A 20912-nucleotide genomic window follows, 5' to 3' on the forward strand; every position below is an offset into this window, starting at 1 on the left:
ACACTGTTCACTGGCCATCTCTTGACACATAGACACACAACACAACACACACTGTTCACTGGCCATCTCTTGTCACACAGACACACAACACACACTGTTCACTGGCCATCTCTTGACACACAACACACACTGTTCACTGGCCATCTCTTGTCACACAGACACACAACACACACTGTTCACTGGCCATCTCTTGACACATAGACACACAACACAATACACACTGTTCACTGGCCATCTCTTGTCACACAGACACACAACACAACACACACTGTTCACTGGCCATCTCTTGTCACACAGACACACAACACACACTGTTCACTGGCCATCTCTTGTCACACAGACACACAACACAACACACACTGTTCAATGGCCAGTAGACACACAACACAACACACACTGTACACTGTCCATCTCTTGTCACACAGACACACAACACAACACACACTGTTCACTGGCCATCTCTTGTCACACAGACACACAACACACACTGTTCACTGGCCATCTCTTGACACACAGACACACAACACACACTGTTCACTGGCCATCTCTTGTCACACAGACACACAACAACACACACTGTTCACTGGCCATCTCTTGACACATAGACACACAACACAACACACACTGTTCACTAGCCATCTCTTGACACATAGACACACAACACAACACACACTGTTCACTGGCCATCTCTTGACACAAAGACACACAACACACACTGTTCACTGGCCATCTCTTGACACATAGACACACAACACAATACACACTGTTCACTGGCCATCTCTTGACACAAAGACACACAACACAACACACACTGTTCACTAGCCATCTCTTGACACAAAGACACACAACACATCACACACTGTACACTGTCCATCTCTTGTCACACAGACACACAACACAACACACACTGTTCACTGGCCATCTCTTGACACACAGACACACAACAACACACACTGTTCACTGTCCATCTCTTGACACAAAGACACACAACACAACACACACTGTTCACTGGCCATCTCTTGACACAAAGACACACAACACAACACACACTGTACACTGTTCACTGTCCATCTCTTGACACAAAGACACACAGAACACAACACACCGTATTTACTGGCCATCTCTTGACACAAAGACACAACACAACACACACTGTTCACTGTCCATCTCTTGACACACAAACACATCTCACACTGTTCACTGGCCAGTAGACACACAACACAACACACACTGTTCACTGTCCATCTCTTGACACACAGACACACAACACAACACACACTGTTCACTGTCCATCTCTTGACACAAAGACACACCGTTCACTGGCAATCTCTTGACACAAAGACACAACACACACTGTTCACCTCTTGGCACAAAGAACACAACACACCGTATTTACTGGCCATCTCTTGACACAAAGACACAACACAACACACATTGTTCACTGTCCATCTCTTGTCACACAGACACACAACACACCGTATTTACTGGCCATCTCTTGACACAAAGACACAACACAACACACATTGTTCACTGTCCATCTCTTGACACACAAACACACAACACATCACACACTGTTCACTGGCCAGTAGACGCACAACACAACACACACTGTTCACTGTCCATCTCTTGACACACAAACACACAACACATCACACACTGTTCACTGGCCAGTAGACGCACAACGCAACACACACTGTTCACTGTCCATCTCTTGACACACAGACACACAACACAACACACACTGTTCACTGGCCATCTCTTGACACACAGACACACAACACAACACACACTGTTCACTGGCCAGTAGACACACAACACAACACACACTGTTCACTGTCCATCTCTTGACACACAGACACACAACACAACACACACTGTTCACTGGCCATCTCTTGACACACAGACACACAACACAACACACACTGTTCACTGGCCATCTCTTGACACAAAGACACACAACACAACACACACTGTTCACTGGCCATCTCTTGACACACAGACACACAACACAACACACACTGTTCACTGGCCATCTCTTGTCACAAAGACACACAAAACAACACTATAAGACACAGCTGGAGTTTGTACGTACCTATGTTTTCATAATGTATTGGGTTGCAGCTTGCTTATGTCAGCAAAGACGACTGTCGTGAATTTTTTGTTGTTGTTTTCTATCTTTATTTTTGTTGTTGTTGTCAGTATTTTATTGTTATCTTAGATTGTGAATTACATATAATTATTGTTTTCTTATTTATACAGATCTTCTGATATCTGTATGTTTGTGTTGTATTGTATTTAAAACATGATTAAAAACGTTTACATTTTTTTATTTTTTTATCAAAAAAGAAACACATGGGTGGCGCAGTGCTGGGGGCAATGACTAACCTGTTGGTGTTGGGTCGCGCAGTGCTGGGGGCAATGACTAACCTGTTGGTGTTGGGTCGCGCAGTGCTGGGGGCAATGACTAACCTGTTGGTGTTGGGTCGCGCAGTGCTGGGGGCCGGCTGTTTGAGGAGTGGTGGGGGGGCTGTATGGGAGGCCGACAGCCCCAACGATGAGCCGTTAGTCTGCACACCTGGCGCTGCTGGCACCATCCCCTGCTCCTCTTTCTCCGCCTCCTCTCCCTCTACCTGCACACAAAGCACACCTGGTCACTGACAGACACACACACACACCTGGTCACTGACAGACACACACACACCTGGTCACTGACAGACACACACACACACCTGGTCACTGACAGACACACACACCTGGTCACTGACAGACACACACACACACACACCTGGTCACTGACAGACACACACACACACACACCTGGTCACTGACAGACTGACACACACACCTGGTCACTGACAGACACACACACACACACACCTGGTCACTGACAGACACACACACACACCTGGTCACTGACAGACACACACACACACACCTGGTCACTGACAGACACACACCTGGTCACTGACAGACACACACACACACCTGGTCACTGACAGACACACACACACCTGGTCACTGACAGACACACACACACACCTGGTCACTGACAGACACACACACACACCTGGTCACTGACAGACACACACACCTGGTCACTGACAGACACACACTTGCACACCTGGTCACTGACAGACACACACACACACACACCTGGTCACTGACAGACACACACACACACCTGGTCACTGACACACACATACATACTCACCTGGTCACTGACAGACACACTCACCTGGTCACTGACAGACACACACACACCTGGTCACTGACAGACACACACACACACACCTGGTCACTGACAGACACACACACCTGGTCACTGACAGACACACACACACACCTGGTCACTGACACACACACACCTGGTCACTGACACACACACACACCTGGTCACTGACACACACACACACACACACCTGGTCACTGACAGACACACACACACACACACCTGGTCACTGACAGACACACACACACACACACACACACCTGGTCACTGACAGACACACACACACACACCTGGTCACTGACAGACACACACACACACCTGGTCACTGTCAGACACACACACACACACCTGGTCACTGACAGACACACACACACACACCTGGTCACTGACAGACACACACACACACACACACACCTGGTCACTGACAGACACACACACACACACCTGGTCACTGACAGACACACACACACACCTGGTCACTGACAGACAGACACACACACACCTGGTCACTGACAGACACACATACACACCTGGTCACTGACAGACACACACACACACCTGGTCACTGACAGACACACACACACCTGGTCACTGACAGACACACACACACCTGGTCACTGACACACACACACACACACCTGGTCACTGACAGACACACACACCTGGTCACTGACAGACACACACACACACACCTGGTCACTGACAGACACACACACACCTGGTCACTGACAGACACACACACACACACACACACCTGGTCACTGACACACACACACACACCTGGTCACTGACACACACACACAAACACACACCTGGTCACTGACACACACACACCCACCTGGTCACTGACAGACACAAACACACACCTGGTCACTGACACACACACACACACCTGGTCACTGACAGACACACACACCTGGTCACTGACACACACACACACACACACCTGGGCACTGACAGACACACACACACCTGGTCACTGACAGACACACACACACCTGGTCACTGACACACACACACACACCTGGTCACTGACACACACACTTGCACACCTGGTCACTGACAGACACACACACACACACCTGGTCACTGACAGACACACATGCACACCTGGGGCCAGTTTCATAAGATAGCAGTGAACCGACTGACAGTCGATCGACTGTGGTTGATCGCCGGGTCACCGAAAAGCGCGTTTCATGAGCGAATCACCGTCACCCGCGGACAACCGCAGTCGACCGACTGTACAGTAATCCGAATGGCCAAGTCGAGGGCTAAATTTTGCAACATTACCACTTCCGTTTGCTCATTCGCACGTGGAAATGGCCGATTTCGAAGAAAAAACTAGTCTCGGCCCGCTCAAAATAACAATGACCGAGACTTTCAGTAATTCCTTCGCGTGACGTCTAACCCTCTTACGCCATAATGTGACGTCTTCAAGACATAACCCTGACTTGTCTCCTGGATTACTGCGTCATGATAGATACATTTCGAAGAACAATCACAAGGTTTGGCTCACAATCCAAAAAAGTGTGAGCATTCTGCCATTGACTGTGCGGATAATTACATTTATTTTCGGTTTACCGCAGTAAGCCGAACACAGTGTTGGGGGGAGAGCATCACCGTGTTTGGCCGACTTCCGGTGAGACGACCCGCAGTCGGCCGACTGAAATTTTGTTCGTGAAACCCGATAACGTCGGATTACTGTGGTTCTCTCGGACAACTGCAGTTGGTCGACTGTGTTTCTGGCTTATGAAACTGGTCCCTGGTCACTGACAGACACACATGCACACACACACCTTGTAACTTGTACACACAGCCTCCACTTTCACACAAAGCTCAACGGTAACTGACAGGCACTGGCAATGTACAGCATAGTATTACTCTGGCAATGTACAGCATAGTATTACTCTGGCAATGTACAGCATAGTATTACTCTGGCAATGTACAGCATAGTATTACTCTGGCAATGTACAGCATAGTATTACTCTGGCAATGTACAGCATAGTATTACTCTGGCAATGTACAGCATAGTATTACTCTGGCAATGTACAGCATAGTATTACTCTGGCAATGTACAGCATAGTATTACTCTGGCAATGTACAGCATAGTATTACTCTGGCAATGTACAGCATAGTATTACTCTGGCAATGTACAGCATAGTATTACTCTGGCAATGTACAGCATAGTATTACTCTGGCAATGTACAGCATAGTATTACTCTGGCAATGTACAGCATAGTATTACTCTGGCAATGTACAGCATAGCATTACTCTGGCAATGTACAGCATAGTATTACTCTGGCAATGTACAGCATAGCATTACTCTGGCAATGTACTTGATGTTAAACTCAAGCCTGGAGGCTGGTAAGGAACAAGAGTGACAAACCTTGGTTTCTGTTTGCTTGACGTCTGCGCTGCTGTTTTCACCAGTGGTGGTGGTGGGAGGAGGGAGGGGTTCGTCGTCGTCGTCATCGTCAGGGACAACCTGCGTGCCGTGCTCGGCTTCGTACTCGGCCAGCACCTCGTCCAGGTTGTAGCGGCGCCGGAAGTTGATGAAGAAACTGCGAACATGCGCCTCCAGCTTGTTGCCGATCACCTCAGCTATGGCCTGAAAGTCCTTGCCGTATTTACGCACACCTGCACAGCAAAGGTGGTCCGCTTCCATCACTTCACATTCCATCATTTGTAAAGCAATAGCCCATCACTTCACATTCCATCATTTGTAAAGCAATAGCTTATCAGTATCACTTCACATTCCATCATTTGTAAAGCAATAGCCCATCACTTCACATTCCACTAACCCTAACACATTCCATCATTTGTAAAGCAAGAGCCCAATCCGGCATGGGATTTGTTCGCCGAAAGGCAAATATTCCGCCAATTTTTTCTTTTTTCCGCCGAAAAAATAAATGGAGGAGGCAAAAATGGTTCTGAAAACTGAATTTAATGGCAAACTTGGAGCTCAGATGACACCAAATTGCACAATGTGGGTTCTTTGGAGAACAATGTTTGCCCCGGACCCCCCTAGCAAGGCTAGGTGCTTCGCGCCGTCGACTTTGAGCTTACTTACAAATGTTCAGGCTTTTTTACTTATTTCAATTCTCATGCCTGCCAATGGATAAGATGTTGGCCTCCCAAATGGAAGGTTAAGTGTTCCAATTCCACCACACCTGGTGGGTTAAGGGTGGAGATTTTTCTGATCTCTTGGGTCAACTTTTGTGCAGACCTGCTAGTGCCTTATCTCCCTTTGTGTGTACACGCAAGCATAAAGACCAACAGCCCACGAAAAAGATCCTGTAATCCATGTCTGAGTTCAATGGTTTACGGAAAGAGGAAAATACCAAGCATGCATCCCCCCAAAACGGAGTAAGGCTGCCTAAGTGACAGGTAAAAAACCGGTCATATGTGAAACCCACTTGTGAAAAAACACGATTGTACTTTTGAGTTTTAGCCCATGAATGAAGAAAAAGAAGAAGTTATCCAAGTTGTGATTGGTGGTTTTGACTGGACAGAGGAGACAGCACATGCAGCAAACTGACCTTGCACAGCCAGTAGCAGTTCTTGGTTCGTCTTGGCAATCTCTTGACACATAGACACACAACACAACACACACTGTTCACTGGCCAGTAGACACACAACACAACACACACTGTTCACTGGCCATCTCTTGACACATAGACACACAACACAACCTGTTCACTGGCCAGTAGACACACAACACAACACACACTGTTCACTGGCCATCTCTTGACACATAGACACACAACACAACACACACTGTTCACTGGCCGGTAGACACACAACACAACACACACTGTTCACTGGCCATCTCTTGACACATAGACACACAACGCAACACACACTGTTCACTGGCCATCTCTTGACACATAGACACACAACACAACACACACTGTTCACTGGCCAGTAGACACACAACACAACACACACTGTTCACTGGCCATCTCTTGACACACAAACACACAACACAACACACACTGTTCACTGGCCATCTCTTGACACATAGACACACAACACAACACAACCTGTTCACTGGCCAGTAGACACACAACACAACACACACTGTTCACTGGCCATCTCTTGACACACAAACACACAACACAACACACACTGTTCACTGGCCATCTCTTGACACATAGACACACAACACAACACAACCTGTTCACTGGCCAGTAGACACACAACACAACACACACTGTTCACTGGCCATCTCTTGACACATAGACACACAACACAACCTGTTCACTGGCCAGTAGACACACAACACAACACACACTGTTCACTGGCCATCTCTTGACACATAGACACACAACACAACACACACTGTTCACTGGCCATCTCTTGACACATAGACACACAACACAACACACACTGTTCACTGGCCAGTAGACACACAACACAACACACACTGTTCACTGGCCATCTCTTGACACATAGACACACAACACAACACACACTGTTCACTGGCCAGTAGACCGACAACACATGCAGCAAACTCACCTTGCACAGCCAGTAGCAGTTCTTCGTTCGTCCACCGCGAGTTGATCCTGTTCGGTGTCTGAAAACACACACATCACTTTACAGTGCCAGCCACATTACTTTAACCATCCTATTACACCAACAATCCTATGAAAATGGAAAATTTTATAAGTAAATTTTCATTTGATTAATATACTTACCCCAATCACACATAGCATTTGACACAGTCTGAGATGCTAGGTTCTGAAAACGCTTACCCGTCTAACACTTTAAAAGGGAAGCAACCCCATCACCAAAAAAGGCTTAAATAGCCCTGGTAATGAGCAGTTGACAGTGATGAAACCATATATTACGGTCTCCTTCCTGCAGCAGTCCCAAAATTTCGACTTGTTTTGACCTTAGAACGATGTCTTTATCATAACTGTGAAGAACAGAACGGAGATCACTGTCGAAGTCGGCCAATCTGCAATCATTTTCGTCTCGTGAACACTGATCTCAAATTTAGATCAGTGCTCGCGAAAACCATATGGGAGATAACTCTGTATTTTTGTTTTGATAGATTCGCGTAGGACTGTAGCGTCCACTGAGCGATGACTGATCAGAATGCCCGACACCACCAAGGAAACCTCAATGTTAATGTTGTTGTGCCACACACAGTTTTCCAGACAGCCTGCCACCACCAAGGAAACCTCAATGTTAATGTTGTTGTGCCACACACAGTTTTCCAGACACACTGCCACCACCCAGGAAACCTCAATGTTAATGTTGTTGTGCCACACAGTTTTCCAGACACCCTGCCACCACCCAGGAAATCATGCAGACATTGTCCTGGAAATACCCAACAGGTGGGAGATGGCTCAATGATAAATGATTGGCTGATAAAAGAAAACAAACAATGTTCCACTTCATGTTGAAAAGGCATTATGTGCGTAGATAATAAAGCGGCTCACCTCTGGAGGTCTGAAGTCATCAATGCCGTTGCCAGCCTTGTGTTTCTGGAGACTGAGCAGCTGTTTGTTGTTCTGCACCTGCCCACAAAACACAACACCTGCTGTACAACACACAACACCTGCTGTACAACACACAACACCTGCAGTATAAAACACAACACCTGCTGTACAATAACTGCTGTACAACACACAACACCTGCTGTACAACACACAACACCTGCAGTATAAAACACAACACCTGCTGTACAACACCTGCTGTACAACACACAACACCTGCAGTACAAAACACAACACCTGCTGTACAAAACACAACACCTGCTGTATAAAACACAACACCTGCTGTACAACACCTGCTGTACAACACACAACACCTGCTGTACAAAACACAACACCTGCAGTATAAAACACAACACCTGCTGTACAACACCTGCTGTATAACACCTGCTGTACAAAACACAACACCTGCTGTCGTTTGGGTGTGACACTTATTGACAGTTACTGACTAGAGCAACACAACACAGTACCTGTCGTTTGAGCGTGACGATGTCACCGTCCAGAGCCTTGAGGATGGCCTGGGACTGACCCGGGGGTCCGGTCACCATGGCCAAGAGGTCGGCGGCGTCCAGGTACATGCCCTTGGGGGGTTTGCGCTTGTGTTTGATGGGGTTGTGTCGCCCCTGTGTCGATTCGTGTCGCTTGGGGCCTGCCGAGCGCATCACTCCTGTACGCCTGTAAGCACACACTTTTCACCTGTATGTCTGTCTGTCAACACACCTGTCACCTGTATGTCTGTCTGTCAACACACCTGTCACCTGTATGTCTGTCAACACACTTTTCACCTGTATGTCTGTCTGTCAACACTTTTCACCTGTATGTCTGTCTGTCAACACTTTTCACCTGTATGTCTGTCTGTCAACACACCTGTCACCTGTATGTCTGTCTGTCAACACACCTGTCACCTGTATGTCTGTCTGTCAACACACCTGTCACCTGTATGTCTGTCTGTCAACACACCTGTCACCTGTATGTCTGTCACACTTTTCACCTGTATGTCTGTCTGTCAACACACTTTACACCTGTATGTCTGTCTGTCAACACACCTGTCGCCTGTGTGTCTGTCAACACTTTTCACCTGTATGTCTGTCTGTCAACACACCTGTCACCTGTATGTCTGTCTGTCAACACACCTGTCACCTGTATGTCTGTCTGTCAACACTTTTCACCTGTATGTCTGTCTGTCAACACACCTGTCACCTGTATGCCTGTCTGTCAACACTTTTCACCTGTATGTCTGTCAACACACCTGTCACCTGTATGTCTGTCTGTCAACACACCTGTCACCTGTATGTCTGTCAACACACTTTTCACCTGTATGTCTGTCTGTCAACACACCTGTCACCTGTATGTCTGTCTGTCAACACACCTGTCACCTGTATGTCTGTCTGTCAACACATTTTTCACCTGTATGTCTGTCTGTCAACACTTTTCACCTGTATGTCTGTCTGTCAACATTTTTCACCTGTATGTCTGTCTGTCAACACACCTGTCACCAGTATGTCTGTCTGTCAACACACCTGTCACCTGTATGTCTGTCTGTCAACACTTTTGACCTGTATGTCTGTCTGTCAACACACCTGTCACCTGTATGTCTGTCAACACTTTTCACCTGTATGTCTGTCTCTCAACACACCTGTCACCTGTATGTCTGTCTGTCAACACACCTGTCACCTGTATGTCTGTCAACACTTTTCACCTGTATGTCAGTCTCTCAACACACCTGTCACCTGTATGTCTGTCTGTCAACACACCTGTCACCTGTATGTCTGTCTGTCAACACTTTTCACCTGTATGTCTGTCTGTCAACACACCTGTCACCTGTATGTCTGTCTGTCAACACTTTTCACCTGTATGTCTGTCTGTCAACACACCTGACACCTGTATGTCTGTCTGTCAACACACCTGTCACCTGTATGTCTGTCTGTCAACACTTTTCACCTGTATGTCTGTCTGTCAACACACCTGTCACCTGTATGTCTGTCTGTCAACACTTTTCACCTGTATGTCTGTCTGTCAACACACCTGTCACCTGTATGTCTGTCTGTCAACACATTTTTCACCTGTATGTCTGTCTGTCAACACACCTGTCACCTGTATGTCTGTCAACACTTTTCACCTGTATGTCTGTCTGTCAACACACCTGACACCTGTATGTCTGTCTGTCAACACACCTGTCACCTGTATGTCTGTCAACACTTTTCACCTGTATGTCTGTCTGTCAACTTTTCACCTGTATGTCTGTCTGTCAACACACCTGACACCTGTATGTCTGTCTGTCAACACACCTGTCACCTGTATGTCTGTCAACACTTTTCACCTGTATGTCTGTCTGTCAACTTTTCACCTGTATGTCTGTCTGTCAACACTTTTCACCTGTATGTCTGTCTGTCAACACACCTGTCACCTGTATGTCTGTCTGTCAACACACTTTTCACCTGTATGTCTGTCTGTCAACACACCTGTCGCCTGTGTGTCTGTCAACACACCTGTCACCTGTATGTCTGTCTGTCAACACACCTGTCACCTGTATGTCTGTCAACACTTTTCACCTGTATGTCTGTCTGTCAACAAACCTGTCACCTGTATGTCTGTCTTTCAACACTTTTCACCTGTATGTCTGTCTGTCAACACACCTGTCACCTGTATGTCTGTCAACACACTTTTCACCTGTATGTCTGTCTGTCAACACTTTTCACCTGTATGTCTGTCTGTCAACACACCTGTCGCCTGTGTGTCTGTCAACACACCTGTCACCTGTATGTGTGTCTGTCAACACACCTGTCACCTGTATGTCTGTCTGTCAACACTTTTCACCTGTATGTCTGTCTGTCAACACACCTGTCACCTGTATGTCTGTCTGTCAACACTTTTCACCTGTATGTCTGTCTGTCAACACACCTGTCACCTGTATGTCTGTCAACACTTTTCACCTGTATGTCTGTCTCTCAACACACCTGTCACCTGTATGTCTGTCTGTCAACACACCTGTCACCTGTATGTCTGTCTGTCAACACTTTTCACCTGTATGTCTGTCTGTCAACACACCTGTCACCTGTATGTCTGTCTGTCAACACTTTTCACCTGTATGTCTGTCTGTCAACACATTTTTCACCTGTATGTCTGTCTGTCAACACTTTTCACCTGTATATCTGTCTGTCAACACTTTTCACCTGTATGTCTGTCTGTCAACACACCTGTCACCTATATGTCTGTCTGTCAACACACCTGTCACCTGTATGTCTGTCTGTCAACACACTTTTCACCTGTATGTCTGTCTGTCAACACACCTGTCACCTGTATGTCTGTCTGTCAACACACCTGTCACCTGTATGTCTGTCTGTCAACACACCTGTCACCTGTATGTCTGTCTGTCAACACACCTGTCACCTATATGTCTGTCACACTTTTCACCTGTATGTCTGTCTGTCAACACACGTTTCAGTCTGACAGTGTGAAGCAGAGTGCAGTATAGAAGTGTGTCTGTACTTGCATGCGAATTAGACATACCTCCAGTACTGATAACAACTGCTGCATTGAGAGCCCAGGCTTGTGACGTGTAATGTTGTTGTGTTCAAACCACAATTGAAGCAAGTGTTTTTCTCCTCTTCCTTCTGAAAAGCAACGCAGATTATTGAATGAAAAAAAGGTATGTCATGCCAGAATAGACACTGAAGGAAGCCTGTAGGGAAAACGAAACCATTGTTCTTACTAAAGACAAAGACTTGCATCTAACTCACGCATGTTCAATTACACATTAACATGCTTCGATTTGAAACTTCAAGGTCGTCATCGTGGATTGACGTCCGACCAAAGCTCGGGCGTCGATCCACGATGACGACCTCGAAGTTTCAAATCTTTCTTTCTTTCTTTATTTGGTGTTTAACGTCGTTTTCAACCATTCAAGGTTATATCGCGACGGGGGAAGGGGGGAGATGGGATAGGGGAAAGGGGGGAGATGGGATAGAGCCACTTGTTAATTGTTTCTTGTTCACAAAAGCACTAATCAAAAAATTGCTCCAGGGGCTTGCAACGTAGTACAATATATGACCTTACTGGGAGAATGCAAGTTTCCAGTACAAAGGACGTAACATTTCTTACATACTGCTTGACTAAAATCTTTACAAACATTGACTATATTCTATACAAGAAACATTTTACAAGGGTAAAAGGAGAAACAGAACCTGTTAGTCGCCTCTTACGACATGCTGGTTAGCATCGGGTAAATTCTTTCTCGTCCCAACCAATATGGGACTCCCCCTAACCCGCGGGGGGTGGGGGAAGGGTGTTCTCACAGTTCCTAAAAAGGGTGGGGATGTAGCTCAGTACTGATGATAGGTATGGGGGAAGGGTGTTCTCACAGGGCCTAACAAGAAGGGCAAAGCCCATACGACTCACATGCTTTACACATTTTTCCTACCAAAATACATGTGACCTTGACCCAAGGTCAAGGTCATCCAAGGTCATGCAACACAAAGCTGTTAATTCAAGACATAGGAAGTACAATGGTGCTTATTGGCTCTTTCTACCATGAGATATGGTCACTTTTAGTGGTTCACTACCTTATTTTGGTCACATTTCATAAGGGTCAAAGTGACCTTGACCTTGATCATATGTGACCAAATGTGTCTCATGATGAAAGCATAACATGTGCCCCACATAATTTTTAAGTTTGAAACAGTTATCTTCCATAGTTCAGGGTCAAGGTCACTTCAAAATATGTATACAATCCAACTTTGAAGAGCTCCTGTGACCTTGACCTTGAAGCAAGGTAAACCAAACTGGTATCAAAAGATGGGGCTTACTTTGCCCTATATATCATTTATAGGTGAGGTATTGAATCTCAAAAACTTCAGAGAAAATGGGAAAAATATGAAAAATAGCTGTTTTTTAGGCAACAGTTATGGCCCCTGCGACCTTGACCTTGAAGCAAGGTCAAGATGCTATGTATGTTTTTTGGGGCCTTGTCATCATACACCATCTTGCCAAATTTGGTACTGATAGACTGAATAGTGTCCAAGAAATATCCAACGTTAAAGTTTTCCGGACGGACGGACGGACGTCCGGACGGACGCCGGGACGGACGGACGGACGGACGGACGGACGACTCAGGTGAGTACATAGACTCACTTTTGCTTCGCATGTGAGTCAAAAAGGGCGGGGATGTAGCTCAGTACTGATGATAGGTATGGGGGAAGGGTGTTCTCACAGTTCCTAAAAAGGGCGGGGATGTAGCTCAGTACTGATGATAGGTATGGGGGAAGGGTGTTCTCACAGTGCCTAAAAAGGGTGGGGATGTAGCTCAGTACTGATGATAGGTATGGGGGAAGGGTGTTCTCACAGTTCCTAAAAGAGAGACATGCAATGTTGTACTCCACCCTGGCATCAATGGGAAGCCAATGGAGCTTTTTGAGGAGAGGTGTGGAGCGATGTGTTTTGCGCTTACGAAGCACAACTCTAGCAGCACAATTCTGAACCTTGTATATATAAAATATATGTGAAGTATTGAATAATACACTTATTGTTGTTTATTTCTGGTTTTGGATCTCTCAATTACTGTAAGCGGGAGATGCATGAGTCAGATGTGTGTTTGATGCATCCTGCAGAAATTGAATCCATTACAGGTTATTCCCCTAGAGAACACAGACTGACAGAGGGCTAGAGACAGAAGACATTGAATCCATTACAGGTTATTCCCCCAGAGAACACAGAGGGCTAGAGACAGAAGACATTGAATCCATTACAGGTTATTCCCCTGGAGAACACAGAGGGCTAGAGACAGAAGACATTGAATCCATTACAGGTTATTCCCCTGGAGAACACAGAGGGCTAGAGACAGAAGACATTGAATCCATTACAGGTTATTCCCCCAGAGAACACAGAGGGCTAGAGACAGAAGACATTGAGAAGGATGTCTCACGTCTTTCATGTCGACGTCACCATCTTCGTTGTCGTCAGTGCCGGCGTCAGAGGCTCCCTCCTTGTCGGGGTGGTGGTGCGAGGCGTGCTTCTTGGCGTGGCGGTCCATCAGGCTGGTTCGAGACCTCGTCTTCTTCCATGAGTAGAAGTACTTCACCAGGCTGGATATCGACTTGTCAGGCAGCTGCACAAACCATACAGCAAACCGTTGTCACATTGTAAGATAGTTTGACTTGTCAGGCAGCTGTCCTAACCATACAGCAAACCGTTGTCACATTGTAAGATAGTTTGACTTGTCAAGCAGTTGCACAAACCACACAGCAAACCGTTGTCACATTCAGGCATGGGAATTAAAAATTGTAAAAAAGGCTGAAAATTTGTAAGTAATAACAACGTCGACGGCGCGAAGCACCTAGCCTTACTAGGGGGGTCCGGGGGCATGCCCCCCCGAATTTTTTCTCTCTCCAAAGAACCCAAATGGTGCAATTTGGTGTCATCTTAGCTCCAAGTTTGCCATTTAATTCAGTTTTTAGAACCATTTTTGCCTCCCCCATTTTTTTTTTCGGCGGAACAAAAAAACAATTCGGCGGAAATTTGCCTTTCGGTGGACAATTCCCATGCCTGCACATTGTAAGATAGTTTGACTTGTCAGGCAGCTGCCCAAACCATACAGCAAACCGTTGTCACTTTGTAAGATAGTTTGACTTGTCAGGCAGCTGCCCAAACCATACAGCAAACCGTTGTCACTTTGTAAGATAGTTTGACTTGTCAGGCAGCTGTCCTAACAATACAGCAAACCGTTGTCACTTTGTAAGATAGTTTGACTTGTCAGGCAGCTGCCCAAACCATACAGCAAACCGTTGTCACATTGTAAGATAGTTTGACTTGTCAGGCAGCTGCCCAAACCATACAGCAAACCGTTGTCACTTTGTAAGATAGTTCATGTTAACCAGTAATAACTAATATTAAGAGAAAACCAGCAAATCTGACCAACATTTTAGTTTGGTATTTTGCCAGATTTTGATTAAAAAAAAGGTTTGTTTTATCAAATGACATAATATATAGTCTTTTCAAAGAGCATGTTTGTCTGTATGAAATTGGCCATGTAACTTGCACACTGAGGCAGGTTTGCACTTTGTGCTGCAGGCTTACTACAACATCATGTGTTTTTGTAACTTGAAAAAAAGAAGTTTCACTTTTAAAAAATAAGCCATGATGCATATTGTTGTTAGGCCCAGAGTTTTTTCTTTTCGTAATAGCAAGTCTCAAGGCTGTGATTACAACATATGTGTAGGTATTGCCCATTTACAGAAAGTACCAATCTGATAATATAATAACACAGCAACATCACATGGGTGCTTGAAAGTGCAATGTATTCTGATTTGCAATGTTTTTTCCCGCTCAAAACTGAATTTTCAGCATTATTTCCAATGCTTAAAGGCACAGTGCAGCTCACAGCCTTCGTTTTGCGTTTTTGTTGCAGCTGAGTGCATTTACAGTTCAAAAATCCTCCTATGGTAGTAAAACAAACCCAAAACTACCCAACGACGACATCTGTGAAGCTCGACAGTTTCTTGTTCACGCGAGTGCATAAATTAACCTAGTTATTACGTGGTGTTTGGTCGGAGTTCGATTCAACTGAGTGATTCCGGCCTCCATTTTGTTTTACACAAACTCATGATGATGTCTGACATAGTTTGCTAGTGACGTGTCTTTTTGTGCATGATGTGGTGATCTACCTGATCTAAATTTAGATCCAAAAATAGGTCAAGACCAGCCGGGTCCGAGTACGAAATTAATTCGTAAAAAAATCGCAGTTCTTGACTCTTTGGGTGCAAGTCAATGAAACTTGGTAGTTCTTCTAACGGATAGCTGCCTGAGGTATGACTAAAAGCCCCAGGGGCTCCGTGCACCTGGATTTGACAAGTTCAGTACCTTTAAAGTGCTATGGCTTGATGTTGAATAGACAAAATGCACAAATTGCTGAATAAAGATACATGTTAAAATGTTCGATTCGAAATTGTTTGAATAAAGAAAGAATGTAACAAGAAGAGCAAACGCTCGATCGAGTCACTTTCGCAGTTCTGAATATTATATGAGGCATCAGATGGACAGGAAGAAATTGCTATTCACAACACAATACAGATGTAAATAATTTGATGTAAAGAATAATCCTATAAAGTTTGAATCAAATCCGATGAATAGTTTCAGAGATATGATATTTCAATTTTTTTCCTTCAAGACATACCTGTGACCTTGAAAAAGGTCAAAGGTCACCAAAGCAGACGTCAAAGTGTAGAGGTCACTGGGAGTCACGTTCACATAAAATTTGAGCCCGGTCACTTTTATAGTTTCCGAGAAAAGCCCAACGTTAAGTTGTGTGTTGCCAAACAGAAAAGGCTAGTTATCTCCCTTGTTTTTCTGATAACGTTCGTAAAAGGCTACAGATGTAAATACTTTGATGTAAAGAATAATCCTACAAAGTTTCAATCACATCCGATGAACTTTGTCAAAGATATAAAATGTCTAATTTTTCCTTTGACGCTGACCTGTGACCTTGAAAAAGGTCAAAGGTCAACGAAACCATCGTTAAAGTGTAGAGGTCATTGGAGGTCACGACTAAACAAAATATGAGCCGGATCGCTTTGATAGTTTCCGAGAAAAGTCCAACGTTAAGGTGGTGTCTACGGACGGCCGGCCGGCCGGCCGGCCGGACAGACTAACACTGACCGATTACATAGAGTCACTTTTTCTCAAGTGACTCAAAAATGTTGTGTGCAGTGGTACATGTGGTGCCTTGCTCCGAGTGTGAAGTGGTGCATGCGGTGCCTTGCTCTGAGTGTGACGTGGTGCATTGATCTGAGTGTGAAGTGGTGCATGTGGTGCCTTGCTCCGAGTGTGAAGTGGTGCATTGCTCTGAGTGTGAAGTGGTGCATTGCTCTGAGTGTGAAGTGGTGCATTGCTCTGAGTGTGAAGTGGTGCCTTGCTGAGTGTAAAGTGGTGCCTTGCTCTGGGTGTGAAGTGGTGCATTGCTCCGAGTGTGAAGTGGTGCATGTGGTGCCTTGCTCTGAGTGTGAAGTGGTGCATTGCTCTGAGTGTGAAGTGGTGCCGTGCTATGAGTGTGAAGTGGTGCCTTGCTCTGAGTGTGAAGTGGTGCCTTGCTCTAAGTGTGAAGTGGTGCATGTGGTGCCTTGCTCTAAGTGTGAAGTGGTGCATGTGTTGCCTTGCTCTGAGTGTGAAGTGGTGCCTTACTCTGAGTGTGAAGTAGTGTATGTGGTGCCTTGCTCTGAGTGTAAAGTGGTGCATGTGGTGTCTTGCTCTGAGTGTGAAGTGGTGCCTTGCTCTGAGTGTGAAGTGGTGCATGTGGTGCCTGGGTCTCACCATCTGGCGGATGCGGTGGAAGGACTTGCCGTGGAAGCTGAAGGCCTGTTCAAACAGCACCTTGTCCTCCACTGTCCACTCGTCGGGGAACGGCGTGAAGTTGGCCAGGTCCGACAGCGCTCGGTCCACGTTGTGCTTGTGCCAGAACAACATGCCCAGCGCCTGCACACACATGTATTAGGTTACCTTGTGCCAGAACAACATGCCCAGCGCCTGCACATACATGTATTAGGTTACCTTGTGCCAGAACAACATGCCCAGCGCCTGCACACACATGTATTAGGTTATACTTGTAGTATAGAGTGGAGTGGGGGCGGGGGGGGTTCTGTTCAAAATGTCCACCCTCTAGGTACTTATGTGACCCTCCACCACGAAATGAGTCGCATGTCACCTCGCGCGGTTCTGCGCTAGGCTTGATTATAAGTCCGGAGAGTGTATGGTAACAGCGTGAGGGTCACCTTAGCCACAGGCTTATAACTCAAAGAGTTTTCGCTCTTTTCTAAAACGGTTTTCACCACTGGATAGGGCATGAAAAACTCTTTAGGAAAATTTAAAAATATGAAAATCATGCAAATGTGACATGTGACTCATTCCGTGGTGGAGGGTCACATATGACATGTATTAGGTTATACTTGTAGTATAGAGTGGAGTGGGGGGGGGGGGGGGGGGGGGGGAGGGGGTGTGTGTGTTTCTGTTCAAAATGTCCACCCTCCAGGTACATATGACATGTATTAGGTTATACTTGTAGTATAGAGTGCAGTGGGGGTGTGTTTCTGTTCAAAATGTCCACCATCTAGGTACCTATGACATTGTATTAGGTTATACTTGTAGTATAGAGTGCAGTGGGGGGGTGTTTCTGTTCAAAATGTCCCCCCTCTAGGTACCTATTAAATTTTTGTTTGTTTGTAATGCTTGCATGTTATTTCTTACGAGGAAACTTTTTATATGTAAAATGTTGAATTTTAATGTCTAATGTAAAGCGCCACGAGACTGCCATTTGGCGGTGAACAGCGCTAAAAAAGAATGTTTATTATGTGTTAAAGGACGACCTGGGGGGATACATGACACTATTAATTTTGCGCAAGTTTGTGATTTCTGCTGAGACACTTGCGCTGCAATGCCGGGTAAACAAAGCAATTCTCGAGTCATTAACATTCAGTTTACATTCAAAATACTGTATGAGCATGTGTTCTTTGTTTGTGGTTAGTTTCCAAGTTCTATTCTTGCAAGGCACTTGCACGCAGACGAACGCTTGTGTGTCATAGAAACAAGTGCATTTTCGTTCATTGTTTTTGTTTTTCGACTGGAAAAATACCCCAGGGCCAGCAAAGTGCATCAACACCAAGCACCACCCCCCCCCCCCCCCCCCCCTTACCTGTCAGCATCCCCCTTACTTCTGTACCTGTCAAGAATTCTCACCTGTTCTGTGTTGTAGCCATGTTTCTCCTTGGCAATATGGATGTACTCGTCAACTGCAAGTAGAGAAACATTGCGTTTACACTTTGATACCATCTCTGGGCTGATTTTCACAAAACTGTCTAATACTGAACTTCTTTTTTTTAAGCTAGCCAGCACCTATCCTCAACCTCGTTCCACTGTATCGCGACTAAAAAACTTTACACACACAAAAAGAAGTCAATACGGAATTCCGTAAAATACAGAAGAAAAATCACCCATGCCATCTCCACGTAGCCCCAGCAGCCAGTTGGCTCGCCCACATGGCATCATCGCACACCTCTCTTCTTTCAGCCCGGCCTCAACTAAAGTGACTTAAGTCCTGAGTACTTCAATTAAAATGTTTATAAATGTGTAGTACACACATTCACAGTGCCTTCACTGGGTCCTGATTTGGCCTAAATGGTCCGCTGGACCCATTAAGCAACAGTTAACTAACTAACTAACAGTGCCTTCATCAAAGATGCCATGTAAACGGGTCAGCTGTGTTGTTTAATCGAATCACAGAAAACTGCCGTCTCTTATTTCACTGTGTTACGCTTGCCATTGCCAATGCGTGAACGCTAACATAAATTGCGTCACATGATTTCCAGCAGACAACCATATCGGACAGGCCATGCAGGGAGTGGTCTGCCCCTAGACTGCAAAATGACTTTATAACTGTCAAACAAGTCAAGGAAGGTAACTGCAGCCAACTCTCCCAAAACATTTCACTATGTGAAAATGAAATTTACACCTTAGATGTACAGCTATTCATATTTAAGTCCCTGCATCACTTAAACTCATGTGGGGCTCGTTTTCTGGTACTGAGTGCCCAAAGCACTGAAACTTTTCTGTATAAAATGCTGTTAGATTTGCCTTTAACTAAATTCTTTTCTGATGTTTAATTTAGACGTCAAGAAAGAAGTTATACATTTAATCAGCTGAGTGTGAACAAACAATCATTTTACACTGTACAGGTCTGCAAGTGCAAACACTTCAACACAACTGTACCTCAACACTTCAACACAACTGTACCTCAACACTTCAACACAACTGTACCTCAACACAACTGTACCACAACACTTCAACACAACTGTACCTCAACACTTCAACACAACTGTACCACAACACTTCAACACAACTGTACCTCAACACTTCAACACAACTGTACCACAACACTTCAACACAACTGTACCTCAACACTTCAACACAACTGTACCTCAACACTTCAACACAACTGTACCACAACACTTCAACACAACTGTACCTCAACACTTCAACACAACTGTACCTCAACACTTCAACACAACTGTACCTCAACACTTCAACACAACTGTACCACAACACTTCAACACAACTGTACCTCAACACTTCAACACAACTGTACCACAACACTTCAACACAACTGTACCTCAACACAACTGTACCACAACACTTCAACACAA

General features: G+C 45.4%; 1 protein-coding gene across 1 annotated transcript in view; it reads right to left on the reverse strand.

Moving 5' to 3' along the window:
- The window catches only part of LOC138952063 (REST corepressor 3-like), a 31021-nt gene that overhangs the window by 6233 nt on the left and 3876 nt on the right, over nucleotides 1-20912 (reverse strand). Inside the window, exons 4-12 of the mRNA XM_070323635.1 lie at nucleotides 19450-19502; nucleotides 18031-18192; nucleotides 14651-14833; nucleotides 12241-12344; nucleotides 9201-9405; nucleotides 8677-8754; nucleotides 7748-7805; nucleotides 5616-5866; nucleotides 2470-2630 (exon numbers count right to left, since the gene is read on the reverse strand). Coding sequence (XP_070179736.1) covers nucleotides 2470-2630; nucleotides 5616-5866; nucleotides 7748-7805; nucleotides 8677-8754; nucleotides 9201-9405; nucleotides 12241-12344; nucleotides 14651-14833; nucleotides 18031-18192; nucleotides 19450-19502 — 1255 coding nt within the window. The remainder of the gene's footprint in view (nucleotides 1-2469; nucleotides 2631-5615; nucleotides 5867-7747; nucleotides 7806-8676; nucleotides 8755-9200; nucleotides 9406-12240; nucleotides 12345-14650; nucleotides 14834-18030; nucleotides 18193-19449; nucleotides 19503-20912) is intronic.

The sequence above is a fragment of the Littorina saxatilis genome, linkage group LG17 (genome assembly GCF_037325665.1).
Source record: "Littorina saxatilis isolate snail1 linkage group LG17, US_GU_Lsax_2.0, whole genome shotgun sequence".
In the NCBI taxonomy this organism is placed as follows: Eukaryota; Metazoa; Mollusca; class Gastropoda; order Littorinimorpha; family Littorinidae; genus Littorina; species Littorina saxatilis.